This window comes from Sander lucioperca, chromosome 15 (genome assembly GCF_008315115.2).
Source record: "Sander lucioperca isolate FBNREF2018 chromosome 15, SLUC_FBN_1.2, whole genome shotgun sequence".
In the NCBI taxonomy this organism is placed as follows: Eukaryota; Metazoa; Chordata; class Actinopteri; order Perciformes; family Percidae; genus Sander; species Sander lucioperca.
The window spans coordinates 24,408,523-24,423,842 of record NC_050187.1 but is presented as its reverse complement, the minus strand read 5'-3'; the positions used below and the strand labels follow the sequence as shown (position 1 = coordinate 24,423,842).

The window sequence follows — 15,320 nt, the reverse complement described above, 5'->3', positions numbered from 1 at the left end:
TGTACTACTGTGCTAAGATTTTGTTTGATACAATTGCACAGAAGTGACGGTGGTAATATCCTGTGATTCTGCCTTATCTAAAATACACATTTGTCTCTCTATCTATAATCTATATTGCCTGTTTTTATGTGTGTATGTCCTTGTGTGTGTTTGTTCTCACAGTCCTTCTTGTACCTGGCCTGGTACATGGCCATGTCGATTCTGGGTCATTATAACAACTTCTTCTTTGCTGCCCACCTTTTGGACATAGCCATGGGCTTTAAGACACTTCGTACGATTCTATCCTCTGTCACACACAATGGGAAACAGGTGTGTGTGTGTGTGTGTGTGTGTGTGTGTGTGTGTGTGTGTGTGTGTGTGTGTGTGTGTGTGTGTGTGTCGGTCTGTCTTTAATTCTCTATCCATCTGTGTTAATGTGTGCTCATATGTGCAGTTTGCATGCATGTGATGTTTGCTTTCAAGCTGTCGGGTTATATTGAGGCTTTTCTAAGATGCAGACGTGTATTAAAGCCCATCTGCCTCTGTCTATCCCTTTGTAATAATGTGTGTGTCTGTCAGTTGGTCCTTACGGTGGGCCTGTTGGCGGTTGTGGTGTATCTCTACACTGTTGTGGCCTTCAACTTCTTCAGGAAGTTTTACAACAAGAGTGACGACAAGGACACCAGAGACATGAAGTGCAATGACATGCTTACTGTGAGTTTAATGTGCAATATTCACACACACACACACACACACACACACACACACACACACACACAGCAGTCTTTCTCCACATATCCATCTTTCCTCTCTATGTTTATCTTTCTAACACAAACACAGCAACACACTTCATTTTCTACCTCCTCTGATTGAGAGCGTTAGAGTAGGATTCTGCCAGTGATCCCAAGTTAGAACAGCCTCTTTTCTTATTGCTTCCACTATTTTTCCATAAAATGATGGACACATGGATAGAAAACAGCCCCTCAAGCCTCAGCATAGCTCTTTGTTTGGCTATTCACAACATTAACAGCTCACTGCCTGCTCAATTCTAATGTGGACTCGACTGTCACTCACATAAGCAGGCGAATGGACAGTGATAGCATTTGAATAAAACCCTACTATTATAGGAGGCAGGGGATATTACATTAAATCCTCAGTCACACTCACTGTGTTATTGATTATGCTGGAATTTTGCAGCACTTTAGCAACAGTGTTGTCCCTTTCCATCATTACAACACCACAACAATGATTTAAACAAATACAATGCAAAATGGCAAAAATATATATCCGAAGACAAGCTGAATCTCACTTTTTACTGTTAAATCTCCTTCTGAACAGTTTCAATTTTTATTTTGTTTTTGTTTAAGTTACTTATGGAAAATATCATCCTTGGCACTCAGAAGCACAGTATAGTCCTTGCTAGACAACTAGAATGTTAATTCTTCTTGCCTCATACTCTTACATGTAAAAACCTACTATTCTGTAAAATTGTATGAAAATGTTGCCTGTTTGAAACTTTTAAATTCCTTCCCAAAAGCAACTAGCATGGAGACAGGCATGAACATGAATGGAATACATTTTCATTTTGTTTTGCAGCTTGAATTTTTAATGTACAGTGTTATCCTTGGAGTTTGGAGAAACAATACTCTAGTTCCTCTTAGGCACTTTACATTTTCTCCCCTTACCTTATACCACCTTATTCTACTTGTCAAACAGCAGACAGCCTGGGAAAATGGCTGGCTGATGACTAGAAAAGTGTCCTCATATAATGTGGAAAGCATAGTACAGTATACAATAAATAAAAATGTATTTTCTGTCAGTGCTACATGTTCCACATGTATGTGGGAGTGCGTGCAGGCGGGGGCATTGGTGATGAGATCGATGACCCTGCTGGAGATGAGTTTGAGGTGGAACGCATCGTCTTCGACATCACATTTTTCTTCTTCGTCATTGTCATCCTCCTAGCCATCATCCAGGGTGAGTCATACACATCAAATTTGTCTTTCAAATACAGCTCAGCATTAACATGTTTTTCATATGTTTTTACCAAGACACACACATACATGTTATTCCCCTTATTTGGCTAGAACATGTTTGATACATTTTTCATGTGGAATTGGAAAAATAACAAATTATCTGTTTATTCTGCCGAGTCCTTAAGTTTCACTGACATCTGTCATAAAGAGACGGGCGCAGCCGTGCACATGCATACCTGTGCACAAACAGATACACAGACACACACAATTGTGTTCTTTTCTTTCAGGCTTGATAATTGATGCCTTTGGGGAACTTCGTGACCAGCAGGAGCAGGTGAAAGAGGACATGGAGGTGAGATTTGTCACTTTCTATCACACACGCACAAACTCTCTCTCTTGTATGCACACACATTTGAACACAGACAAGCACACCACTGATATGTAGTAATTTTTGAGGCTGTACAATATACAATGTATCAGATTTAGATACAGAGACTTTTGAAGGACAAATACTCAGTCAGTAGCCAAGTAAGCTTCAGGTCAGTTGTAATATAAGTGCTTGTGAAGAGATGACTGTGTACAAGATTAAGTAGATTCAACTGTTGTGTGTCATAGGTAGTGATCGTACCATTGGCCTTAATGAGACAATATCATTATCTCTTTCTCCTGAATAATTAGTGGATAATAATGACTAATTCAATCTTCAAGAGAAAAAAAATCCCTGGTATTCAATTGCAATTGGCACACATGGAATAGTACTGTGCTATACTACTATGCTGAGAACTTTCAGTCTCTAAAGCTTGTTTTACTCTTGTCACACTGCTTGTATGCAAACACAAGTAGTGTTAGAGAGAGATATATTTTTTGGCGCTTAGTAAGTGAAGGCTTGATGCAGTAAAATACAAATGAAGATGCTTTTCTTCTTCATTATGATTCCACAAATGGCAACACTCAAGAGTTGCTGAACTAGAGTAACCAGTAACATGTGTTTTGTTGGAGGCTGACAGCTTTATTCGCCAGGTAGCCACAGTGCATATATTCCTTAGTGGTATGCCGCTAAAGGCTGCAACAGGTGTAAACAGAACCCTACCAAAGCACTCTCTGCAGGTAGGACAAGTGAGGTTACAAGAGACTGTATTAGCAGGCTTACAATCAACAACAGATATGTAGTCAAAACAGGCAAACAAGTCCAAAGGTCCAGGAGAGGCAGGCAGGTAATCAACGGTTGGACCACTGAGGCAACAAGGTAGCATAGAGGGTCTGACAAACAGTGGTGAGCTACCCTCTAAATATAAATGGTGCACGTGACATTACTGAATGCATAGTTGTCATGGTCACTTCCACTTGAGTGGCAAAGACGCAATAGTCAGTATCAGTCATTGTACATTCACATGGAAAAAATGTGTTACATGAAAAATAGCAGAGAGCTGTTGTGCAGTCGACTGCAAAACAGATTGATAAAGGTTTTCACAGAAGCAAGCGGGCTGTGATTATGAGCAGTATTATACTTAGTATATAGTAGTATTGTTTTTTTTGTTATGAATGTTTGCTTTTACATCTCTTTATAGTTTACCACTGTGAGTGTCTTAAAAAAAAATTAAGACAGTGCCACCATTTCACAGCTGCTTTTCCCAGACATTTAACATCTCAGCAAATATGCTCCTCTGTGTCTTATGAAAACGAGTAATCATGGGAGTATTAAGTTGCTCTTATTTATAGTCTTTTGCTTTTTGTGGGCATTGTTTGAGTGTCTTTGTAAAAAGAAACAACTTAAAATGTGTCATATTGTTGTGCTAGCAGACTAAATGCAACTCTTGAATCACAGAGAACTAAAAGGCCTCTGATCTTGAAGTTTGGATTTTATTTTTTTCTAATACACTCGAGAGAACATCATGTTTGCCCAAGCCTGTTTAAATCATTACATGTCTTGCATCTCTCCTCCTGCAGACCAAATGTTTTATATGTGGAATAGGAAGTGAATACTTTGATACAGTCCCTCATGGCTTTGAGATTCACACTCTACAGGAGCACAACTTGGCCAACTACCTGTGAGTTGATTTAATGCTCACTACTTTCACGCCTTGGGTTGCCAATGTCTCGACCTAATAATTTTACAAATATTAAAACTTACATCTTGATATGTTGTCAATAAAAGGCAGACATTTGTGATGTTGCCTTTCAGAGATGTAGTGAAGCATACACATTTTGCATGCTCCACCATCACTAAACCTTTATAAGAAACAAAACATAACATGAAAAGAAATTATACCTCCTCAATTAGGGCTGTAACAGGTTATGTATTCGTACCAAACTGTAACGGTACAGGGGTCATGGTCCGGTACATGCAGCCGCATGCAGAATACACGGTTGTACATTGATGCATGTAATGCGAAACCACAGTTGACAAGCACAAGTTCCATCTGGAATCTTTTAGCCGTATGCCATTGAGGTACGCCTGCGGGTTCCCAGTCAGCTACAATAGCAACGGAGAAAGGGTTGTGTATAAGACGAGGACGGTGTGTTGCACACCTCACAGTCTTTGTAACAGGTGATTAGGACCAAACTCTGTAGACGTTTTTGGTCCGTTGGCCTAAAATGTCAAGAAGCTCCACCGCCATACAAATATAAACACAAGCAGTGTACATCACCTGTGTGGATGCACGGTTGGTCACTGAGTTAATGAACACTTTTTCCACTACGTTGATGGTTAGAAATTTGGAATGGTGTTTGGAAGGTGTTGTTTCACTGTGCACTGTTGCCACATCAGTAATTGCCATTGGCAAGAGCTTATTGAACCTAATTAGTATGGATTCCTCGACGTGTTTGCATCCTGTCACTGATGGACTCTTCTATGCTCATGTCTATGTATGTATGGTGGTCGTTGCGACATTTTAGAGTTACCTGATAAAGGTCTACAGACTAAACCATCACAATGAATTAGGGATGTCCAGATCCGATCACGTGATCGGAAATCGGGCCCGATCACGTGGTTTCAGACTCGATCGGAATCGGACGTTACCTCCCGATTAGGACTCGGATATATATTCTCATTATTTTTTAACACATCTATAGTTATGCGGTGGCACAGAGTTAGACCCTTTTGACTCCACACAGAAACAGCAACGCATGCGGCATGACATCACTTTGTTGCAGAGACGCTATTGGTTAAATGCCGGCAAAGTAGAACACGGAAGCAGCTTGAAGCGGAAAGCGCGAGTATGTCTGCGGTCTGGAGGTATTATAAAGTTGATAACAACAACATTGCCATAGCAAACTGTGAGATATGTAACAGAAGTGCTCTGATTGTTAACAGAGTTGTTGAATGTTAAAATAAGGTGAATTAAATAAAAAATAAGGAACATCCTGGATCTGTTTTTTCGCTCTTTATTCTTTTTTTTATATATATGTATCGGATCGGGACTCGGTATCGGTAGATACTCAAAATCAAATGACTCGGACTCGGACTCGAGGGCAAAAAAACCTGATCGGGACATCCCTACAATGAATTGCTTCATTCTTCTTGTCAATCATCAAATATTTGCAAGCATTAAAGTAAATGTTTAACCAGATTGTGAAAATACAGATGGTAGTTGAATTTACACTTGAAATATCTAACAACTGTTTCCTTAACCCCACAATCCCTGGACTTTTGCACAAACTCCTATTTTAATGCTACAACTTTGTGTGGGTGGTATGTGAGTGACTACTGTACAATACTTCCTCTTCTGTCTCCTTACAGATTTTTTCTGATGTACCTTATCAACAAGGATGAAACTGAACACACGGGGCAGGTATAATAGTTATCTGTTTTATTGCTTGATCAAATCGAAGTAAGAACAATGTGTGCACTTTTAAAGCTTCTAAACAATTCTACTGTCATTGCTAAATGTCACATTCCTTAATATATCCTTCCACAACAGTTCCTCCATGTCTCAGTGACCTATTTATTCTATTTTATGCCATCCCAATTACAAAGCTGTAGTGTAACCTTTTCAACTAAGACATAATCTGTATTCATTCTCTCTCTCAAAAGCCCTATCAGTCCTGACACGCAAATTTTATGATAATACATACCAGGCCACCCCTTAATGATTATAATTTATCATTTTACTCGTAAACCATTGCAGTATTAAGCTATAAATTTGAAGGGGGGTGGGGGGGGTCTTTCTTATCACTATAACATATTTTAAATTACTTTTTGCAAAAAGGAGTGCTCCACTGTAAATTAGCAAGGTAAAAATTCAGTTTCACTGCGTTTTTAAAGAGCTGCAACTTTCTCTCTTTCTCTCTTGTGTCTCACGCTTAGGGAACTTAAATCTATAAAAGAGATGTACATCCCAATAGATGAGGACAGTGTAAATGCTGCACAGTGTAATATAAAATAATAATACATCTATTGTTATTTGAAATAATTTGGTTATATCGTTGTGGCCCAGAATGCATGTTGAATGGGATGCTGCAGAATTGATAAATGAAAGAAAATGTTTCTTATTTTTATCAGCCTGAAACATTTGGACAATTGGTTGCTATTTCCAAATGGAGTTGGATTCTGGGACTCATCCCTAGTTATACTGTTTGTTTTCTTTCACTGTGGTGTTTTTCTCAGGTGTAGGTTAAAGAGGGAGCTGCTTGGTGGAATGTGGTAAATGTTTCTCCATCAGGCCAGACAAATGTTTGAAGAACTTTTTTTGTGGACACTGTTTAGAATATTATTTTGCTAAAGAATGGATGTCTTTGGCATTAGAGCTGCAAAGATTTATCGATTAGTTGTGAATTATAACATTTTGATAATCTAATAATTGGTTTGAGTAATCTTTTAAGAAAAAGTAAAAATTCTCTGATTTCAGCTTCTTAAACTTTCTTTACTACTATGTGACAGTAATCTAAATATCTTTGAGTTATGGACAAAACAAGACATTTGAGGATGTCATCTTGGGCTTTGGGAATATTTTTACCATTTTCTGCTATTTTATAGACCAAACAACTAATCGATTCTACTAACATCTAATGGAAAGAAGTGTTAGTTGCATCAGTTGGCATAGTTAATGAATTTAAGATATATTACCACTCTGTTGTCTGTTGTCTGTTGTCCAGGAATCCTATGTGTGGAAAATGTACCAGGAGCGTTGCTGGGAATTCTTCCCTGTGGGAGACTGTTTCCGTAAGCAATACGAGGATCAACTGGGATGAAAGGAAATCTGAGAGATCTAAAGCTTCCTAGATAATGGTATCACACTGAAGCCATCTTGATTGATGCCATTGGACTCAGTAAATTACCTTGGAATTGTGTGTGTGCACCATTGTTTTTCCCACAAAGTATATATCCTTTATATTTGTGCACATCAGTATTTCTAAATAATGATGATTAAATTCTTTGGAAACTTAAGAATGATGACCACTTGTTTATGTTCAGTTGTGCTGTTTGTTTTGGAAGTCTCATTTCTTAAGTCCACAACAAAAGTATTGAGAGAAATGTGACAGTTTACTGTTTTCTACATCATTTTCTCAAGCAGTGAAAGCCATTTAGCATGTCCCTCTAAAGCTCATGTTTTGTGAATGAAGATTTGTCTTTCTAAACACAGCCTCCCATCCCTTTCCCCTGTGTGACATGCAGATAATCACACTCCCTATGACATTTGTTCTTTTTACCCTCCTCTTCCCTGTTTCATCACACTTTCTCTTTGTGTCTGTTGTGTTCCTCTCTAGTATCCTTTTCCACCTCTTGTCCTTGCTTCTTCTCTTTTTTTCCTTCCTTCTGCTTTTCTCTTGTCCCTCAACTTCAGCTCTTTTTCCATTCTCATTATCAGCCATATGTAGCATGCAAGCAGGTGTCCCAGTGCTCAGGTTAAAATATTGCCATGGAAGTGGATCACCGAGCTTAATGACGCAATTGACTGCTGTCTCCAAAAAAGATCTTTGTGTGATCCCCGGGTATAACTCATTCACTAAAGGAGTGTGCATTTATGCACAGAGCATAACAGCAAGATGACAGGCATGGGAGAGCCACCTACACATAATGTCATTACGCAAAGGTTGAACGCTGGGCTTACACAAAGTATCCCTGAAATGTATTCATGTTGCTTTTAAGGTATGACTTGTAAGCATGGTTATAACTCATTGGAGCACCAGAAAAACAGGGGAAAGATAAGGAACTCTTCCTTTTTTTATCACTGATGTAAGAGATGATTTAAAGGCCCTGAAAATATATTCTCTCAATTGGCTTCTTGCTGAATGATGGGGTCCTAAATGATTGCACACTTTTCTGCCAACATTTGAACAGTTTTGATTATTGCACATAATATCTGTGTTTTGTCTTTACTCTTCTTACTAGTTTTAAGTGGGCCTAGTTGGGAAAGATATCAGATTACCCTGCACCATTCTGGATTTTGCCTCGTTTGAATGATGGTCCTGATGACAGTTGGTGTGGCGTTGGCTCATGTTGCTACACTAGGCCATTGTCATTGACATTTTGTAGCAGCACAGGGGAGGGGGTTCCATCTGGTTCTTGTGGGATGGTTAGTGATTTAGGGAAGATTTCATCGTGCTTGGTATCAAATTGGAAAACCAAGCCTCAGGGTTGGTATGGAGTTGAGAGGAATTATGGAATCATGATACATGTCATGAATCATTTTATATGCTATGTCAGCAAGGGGTATGATTATTTGTTCAACATAATATGACAATCGTAGGCTTATTTTCACCGTTAGCTACTGGAATCTAAGGAGTGTGATTGGATTGTGACAGGATACATCTAATTTTAGAATTTTAAGTTGATCTTAAAACTCAGATGGGCTGATTAATCATTTCTTTTACCCGATTAGCAACCGTAATATCACATTTTGTTTTTGTGAAGCCAGAATTGCAAATGTCTACGTCACTTAGCCAATTGCTGTGTTTTTGATTCCACACCATAGTTGATATATGATTTAATATTGCTTCATAGTTCCACTGTATGTTTGTTTCTGGGTTGAAACTACTGTACAGTACATACTGAACTAATTAGGTTACTTATATCACTAGTACAATTACATGTTAGGAGGGTTGAAGAAGCATTTTTCTTGCAGCACTCTATTTCATACTGCTACTATCTATAAATAATAGTATTTTAAAGACCGTGTCCCTGTTGAAGCTTTATAAGAATCATAGCTGCCAGCTCCAGAGCTACCAGAGACTAAAAACTAGTTGATCAGTTGCCATATCAGCCTTAGTCCAGAGGTCGAGGAATGGGGAAAAACCTCTCATCAAAAGGCTATTTCATTTGGAATTTTATCCCATTCTCATGTGTATAAAAATCAATCATACTGTCATAACCTCAAACCCACAGACATCCAATCCCTCTCTGCAATTCTCTTAGACCACAGATCTGTAAGAGACACACTGAACAATTTCAAAAGTAGCCTTCTACCAGTTGATTTTCCAGAACACAGTGTATTTGAAGCAGGGCACCCAACTCCCCCAAAACAACCCAAATTAAATATACTGCCTGTTTAGTGGGTAATTGCCATATCCGTTCGATCAAAAGATTATTGTGGATAGGCTGGATGTCAGTTTGTAGCCGCCAAGCTTCCTGCTCTATTCTTTCCATCCTGTGGTTGAGTAATGCCGAGGCCAGAAGGTCTGGATGTAGTTTAAGTTGTGGAGCCTAGTTTAAACTGCTTGCTCAAAGTATGAACAGTAGTATAACAATACGGTAGCACGTTGTGACACAGATCAATCCCTAATGTCTAAGAAAAACATACTGTAATGCGTGTGAACGTTGGGTTTCCTCTGTAAAGTGAGGTTGAAACTTATTTTGAACTGGCATTACAGTTGATGTGTGTCTCTGTCTCAGGCTTGACAATCAGCTTCCGCTGTCAATGCATCTTACCACTGTGGCTATCATTAAGTAAACTGCTGCTTCCCTCAGTCACAACCTTCCAACCTCGACTCCCAGCCAAACATACTGATACAAAACACTTGCATATTTGTTTGCGATTTATTTGACATGCACAAGGGAAAGTAATATTGTTTTCGCAATAGTTAGTGCTGATTTAAATGTGCAAACCCAGAATAAATCCAGACTAAGCAAGTATGGCATTTAGTATTTGATAACAATTATACACCTTTTCGTGAGAGGAGAGAATTCCTGCACGCTGTCCTTTTACTTGCGTTTACATTTTATGCAGTAAAACAATGTATTGGTCAGACCTTTATCAGGTAAAACAGGAACAAAGAACATTCCAGACAGGTAAAATCAACACCTGCAGGTGAGGCCAATCTGGCCCCGTTCTCACCTGGGACCATGAGCTTTCAGGCAATCAGTCCCATGTGTTGACTATAGGTGCTTTTCATGTCGCTTAAATTGCCTCTTCGACTCCTCCACTTGCCTCCCTTCCTCACATCTTAGTCCCTCCCACGAGGAGGCACAGGAGAGATGCGAGGAAATCGCAAGAGGAGAGAGGCAAAGAGCAAATGTTTTTGACTGTTTTAGAGGGATGAGACATCCTTTCCTCTGAAGCTTTATATGAATGTGTCAGCTGCACGGCTTCCGGGAAGGCTGCTCTTGTGTATCCTCGCCTATAGCTCCTCGATGATCCCTCTTCAATGCTCGGTCCTCGGGGCAGAAATAAGAGCTTTGAGACAGCCTTCGCCGAGGAGGGGCAGGACAACTTCCGGTTCAGCCGAGGGCCGAGGAGCTACCAAATAAGCGCCACGAGAAGCACCTTATCTGTCTGGAATGTTCTTTGCTTCACTGTTTTAACTGATAAAGGTCTAAGGACAAAAATATTTTTCTCAATCAAGTTTATTGCAAGTAAAAGGTCAGTATGCAGGAATTCTCTTCTCTTGCCTATTGACATACACCTGTCTACAGGAAATTGAAGGTGTGCATGAGCCTTCACAGTCAACATTCAAGTTCTTGTACCATAAAAACAGATTATGAGCAACATTAAACCCACAGGGGAGATGTGCTCTGTCTGACACCGGTATATTCCCAAGGTCACTGCTACTGTTTTTGGAGTTTGTGTCAACAATGAAGTCAACCTCTACAGTACCTTTTTAGCCTTTTATCTGTTAAAATATGCAGAGCTTTACAGAAATTAACATCTTAACATATTGATTCACCAAAGTCTTTTTGCAAACCACATATAATACATGCCTTACTGCAGAGTTTCCTGGTGTCATACAACCCATTACAAAAAGCCAATGGGCCTGTCAGTGACATGGCAATAATATAAACTCTTCTGACCTGGTGCAGTGATTAATGGACCCAGCCATGTTTTTCACAGTCTTCAATTGAAAATCTATGTGCTGTGCATCCATCATGCATAGCTTTAAGGTTTACATTATTTAAAGAAATGCTGGTAATGTAAATTATGTGTAGCCAAGAAGACTTTAGGTTGGCATACAACAGCTGCATAGAGGGCATTGTAAAAAGTATTATGGATATGGGGGCATGTGGCTGAATCATTCTAAATATCGCCTCAGATACTTGTGGTTTTGTGGAAGATAGTGCCTCTGAACCCAATTATGTCATGGGAATGTAATCTGACTTGTAAATCAATAAAAGATGACAAGAGGAGAGAAAGTGGGAGTAGAGTGCAGCTGTGAATACCTGAGGCCAAGTATGCTGAATTAAATATGAGCAGTGACTCCTTTTTGTTACTGCCTCAGCTTTCAGTTTGGGAGCTCTTGTCTGTCTCAAACTCTGACTGTTTTTACCCATTACGAGTCTGCAATTGTCATTTATTGATTTTAATTTAAGACTTTGCAGTGCTGGGCAGTCCTAGCTTTTTAGTTTTTGTGGCTTGTTTTGAGTGCTGGGACCAAAAATGCTGCTTGTGTTTGTGTATAAAAGGACATATTTGGTGATGCAAACAAATGATAAATTTCATCCTTTCGAACATATGAGTACCCTGTGTGGGCATATTTTGAGATTAAACATAAGCAATGGTAAATCTTTCATCCATGCTGTCATTCCCAGACACTCTTTCTCTCTAACTCTCTTTCTTTTTTAGTTTTACTGGCCTGTCTGCTTCTGTGTAGCATACAGTATGATGGCTTCTTAGGGAGAGTCTTGGTCGTGCATTAACAATAAGGCAAGTTTAAAGTGAGGAAAATTGCTTTGGCGACTCTTTCTTTTATTGCTTGTATTTTCAGAGGCACAAATCTTTTATATATACCCAGTATTGGCTGAGAAAATAACCTTTTTTTCCTTACAATATGCCCCTTATGCAACCCCTTAAGTTTGTCAGAAATACTTCCCCTTCACTTGATTAAATCCTTACAGCCATTTTAGGTCATCAGCACAGCCTCTACATTGAAAATTGTTGTACAAAGATGCAGCACCATGACTCATGTTGATCCACTGTGGTTACATTGATTAAATCACGGGCAACCAACACCAGGCTGGTAAACTCTGACCAAACAAACTTGTCTTTTTCTGTGTGACATCAAACTTGGCCGCTACTGTGCCAGTTTATGCAACCGTGGTGAGCATTTTAAAAACTTCACTCTCAGTTTCGGCAGCAATGGAATGTACTCTAATTGAATGCAACCTTATAAATCCCTCAACTAAAGAGCACCAAGCAAGCAGTCTTTTTTAACAAGCATTGTGGCCATGAAATCCTGTTGTGATTGTGGCAGATTAAGTACCTGCAACTACTATTTTGTATGCAATAAGAATGATATCTTCCTTTTTCAGGCTTTGGAACTTTATTAAACTGCCCTTATACTTTAGAATTACTTAAATTGAACAGAGAACCAAATCGCAGCCTTAGAAAGGGTTGCGTTACTTTCCCAGATGCCTGTGGCTTTCACTTTAGTATCATTTTAATATCAAAATGACAGATGATTTATTCTAACCATAACTGCTATTTTGTTTCTCAACAGAGAGGACATCTCACATACTTCAGTGTGCGCAAGTAGGTAATGGTTGGGTTAACCGCATTAAAACTACGTATGTAAGAAAGGTGTTAATACAGCATTTGCAGTGAAACACATTGCTATACCAAACAGAATCCAAAATCTGCAGTGAAATTATCTTTCTCTTGGTACTAGTTCACTTTCATTTCCTTTTCAACACATGATTTATTGTCTTTCTTTTCTCCAATAGTTCTATTTAAGTTTAGGGTGGCTGGATCTTATCCCAGTATCTATTTTGGGGGAACGCAGGGAAGCACCTCGACAAGTCACATCCATCAGAGAGAATGAAAATGGATACCTACACCACTTAAGAGACTCCAATACACCTACCTTGTATGAGTTTTGAATGTGGGATGAAACCAGAGCACCTGGGTAAAACACAGGTAAACAAGGAGAGAGCAGACACACTCAGAAAGGGCTTCATTTTTTTATTTTAAACCATGTTTGCTTTTTCTGGGATCACAACTGCTGTGCCTTGGCCAATGTGTAGTTTATCACATGTAGTGCTTAAGACCAGATTCTTAATTGTGACATAGACAGACTCCTGCTTTTCATTACAACTCTAATTTTCGTGTAGAGTAACCGTCTTCCAGTAAATAATCATTTCCACCAGTGACGAGACCAGGGCCTTCCAAATTACCATTTAGATTGGACAACTCAATGCCAAGAGAAAGCCAATTACTCAATGAGGAAAAGGGACAGAGGAAGGCAGGAGAGTGAGTAGATGTCCCAGCAGGTGAAGCCTTTTGCATCAATCCTTAGAATCCTGTATCACACCAGCATCTTATTTTATTTCGATGGCTGTTACTTTAATATCTGCAGCCAGAGTGGATTTTGGCTCTGCAGGGATGTTCACGCAGTGATCTGAGCCTTTGAAATTTGAAAGGAGACAGGTGCTGCCTTTAGTAATTGAAACTGGCAAATTGGCTCACTCAAAGGTAAGCCTGAGCAATTGGGGAAATGACCCATTTTTCAGCCAAGTGGAATTATGTGTATTTCAAAAAATCCATTTTGAGGAGAACTTGTTTATTGGCAGGAACTATTAGGAATTTTACATCAATTTGTTTTCTATTATTGCACAGAAATAGGGAGACTAACTTGAAGCCAAGAGAGAGATGAATATCAATATTATTCTTAATCATCGTGTTCAATTTCTAAAGACTCCAATCCGGACTCTCAAGTCTGGCTTGGTTTAAAAGAATATTTATTGTATCCACAGCTGTCTGGACATCTGCCTGCTCAGCTGTTATCCTTAGAGCGTGCATGCGTGCGTGGGTCGGTCTGTCTATCTGTCTATCTGTCTGTCTGTCTGTCGATGAAGGAATCCAGTGAGAAATCATAGTATTAGTCTAATACATACTCTTGCACAGAATTCGAGCAAGTTGCTCATCCACCAATTATTAATCCATAGACATGTATCAACTGTGTCAAATGTTATTTTACGTTACAGAATGTCTGTGAAATGTTTCTTTTAGAGCTTTTTGTTTAACCAACATGGATATTACACTTTTTAAAAATATTGGCATACCCCATTTATTTGTAATAAATAAGAACATCACTACAATAAACCACAGCTGCAATTAATCATTTTCATTATCAATTAACCTGGTGATTATTTTTTAGATAAATGGATGAATTGTTTGCTCTATTAAAATGTCAAACAATAATAGACTAAGAATATCAAAATTGTTGCAGATTAGTTTTTTTACCAACAAATTGTTTTGTCTCTACAGAAATGTCCCATTGAGGAAGCTGTGTGTCTGTAAATCTGTATTTAAAACTAGCTTTCCATCCTCTCCTTTAGCACAGTTATCTAATCTGGCCAACAACACTTCCAAAAATCCTTAATTTCACACAGAAACCATATTTGATAGCAATCCAAGATGCAGCAAAATGATACAGATCTTTTAAGAATCAAGGTCCAATCTACTAAATTTGATAGGATGTGATTTGACTCAGATAATCTGAGTTTCTCAGTGTTTTTAATTGGAATAACGGACACTCTAGCGCCGTTACATTCTGTAGCCAATCCAGTGTTAGAATGGTTTAAATGCAAGACAGGGGCTCCTGCCTGATGGATGCAGAAGTCATCCTGTTCATTATGTCCTGAGGTTCAGTTTTGCATAAAAATGTGACAAACTCTGCTCACATCCAGACCCGTTACTGTCCCACTTATTCACGAAACATGAGGCTTTTTGCGACAGTCATTGTAGATAAAAGAAACCAATATATACAGTATATTATATTTGACGGACTGCAAAAATGGTTGCAGAAATTTACATTTTTAAACAGAGGTCCCCTACCATCTGGGAATAAATGATAAGCCTGCAACAATTCTACCTAACCTGGGCACCGCATGGTGCAGGTTGGCAGATGGCTTTGGCTGGCTTTGATGGCAACACAGTTGAATGAGGGCAAATGTGGTGTGTGATTCACCTCACTGCTGGCAAATGGGTTTGTTCT

At 39.0% G+C, this 15,320-nt stretch overlaps 1 protein-coding gene across 2 annotated transcripts in view; it reads left to right on the top strand.

The window, feature by feature from the left end:
- The window catches only part of ryr2b (ryanodine receptor 2b (cardiac)), a 74,895-nt gene extending 66,204 nt beyond the window's left edge, over positions 1-8,691 (top strand). The window contains exons 98-104 of one of the 2 annotated variants that reach the window (XM_031308016.2): positions 163-309; positions 559-693; positions 1,800-1,956; positions 2,243-2,307; positions 3,903-4,003; positions 5,695-5,746; positions 7,050-8,691. In XM_031308016.2, coding sequence (XP_031163876.1) covers positions 163-309; positions 559-693; positions 1,800-1,956; positions 2,243-2,307; positions 3,903-4,003; positions 5,695-5,746; positions 7,050-7,145 — 753 coding nt within the window. In that variant the 3' untranslated portion in view covers positions 7,146-8,691. The remainder of the gene's footprint in view (positions 1-162; positions 310-558; positions 694-1,799; positions 1,957-2,242; positions 2,308-3,902; positions 4,004-5,694; positions 5,747-7,049) is intronic. The other variant, XM_031308023.2, reaches the window with a different exon arrangement.
- The last annotated feature ends 6,629 nt before the right edge of the window (positions 8,692-15,320 follow it).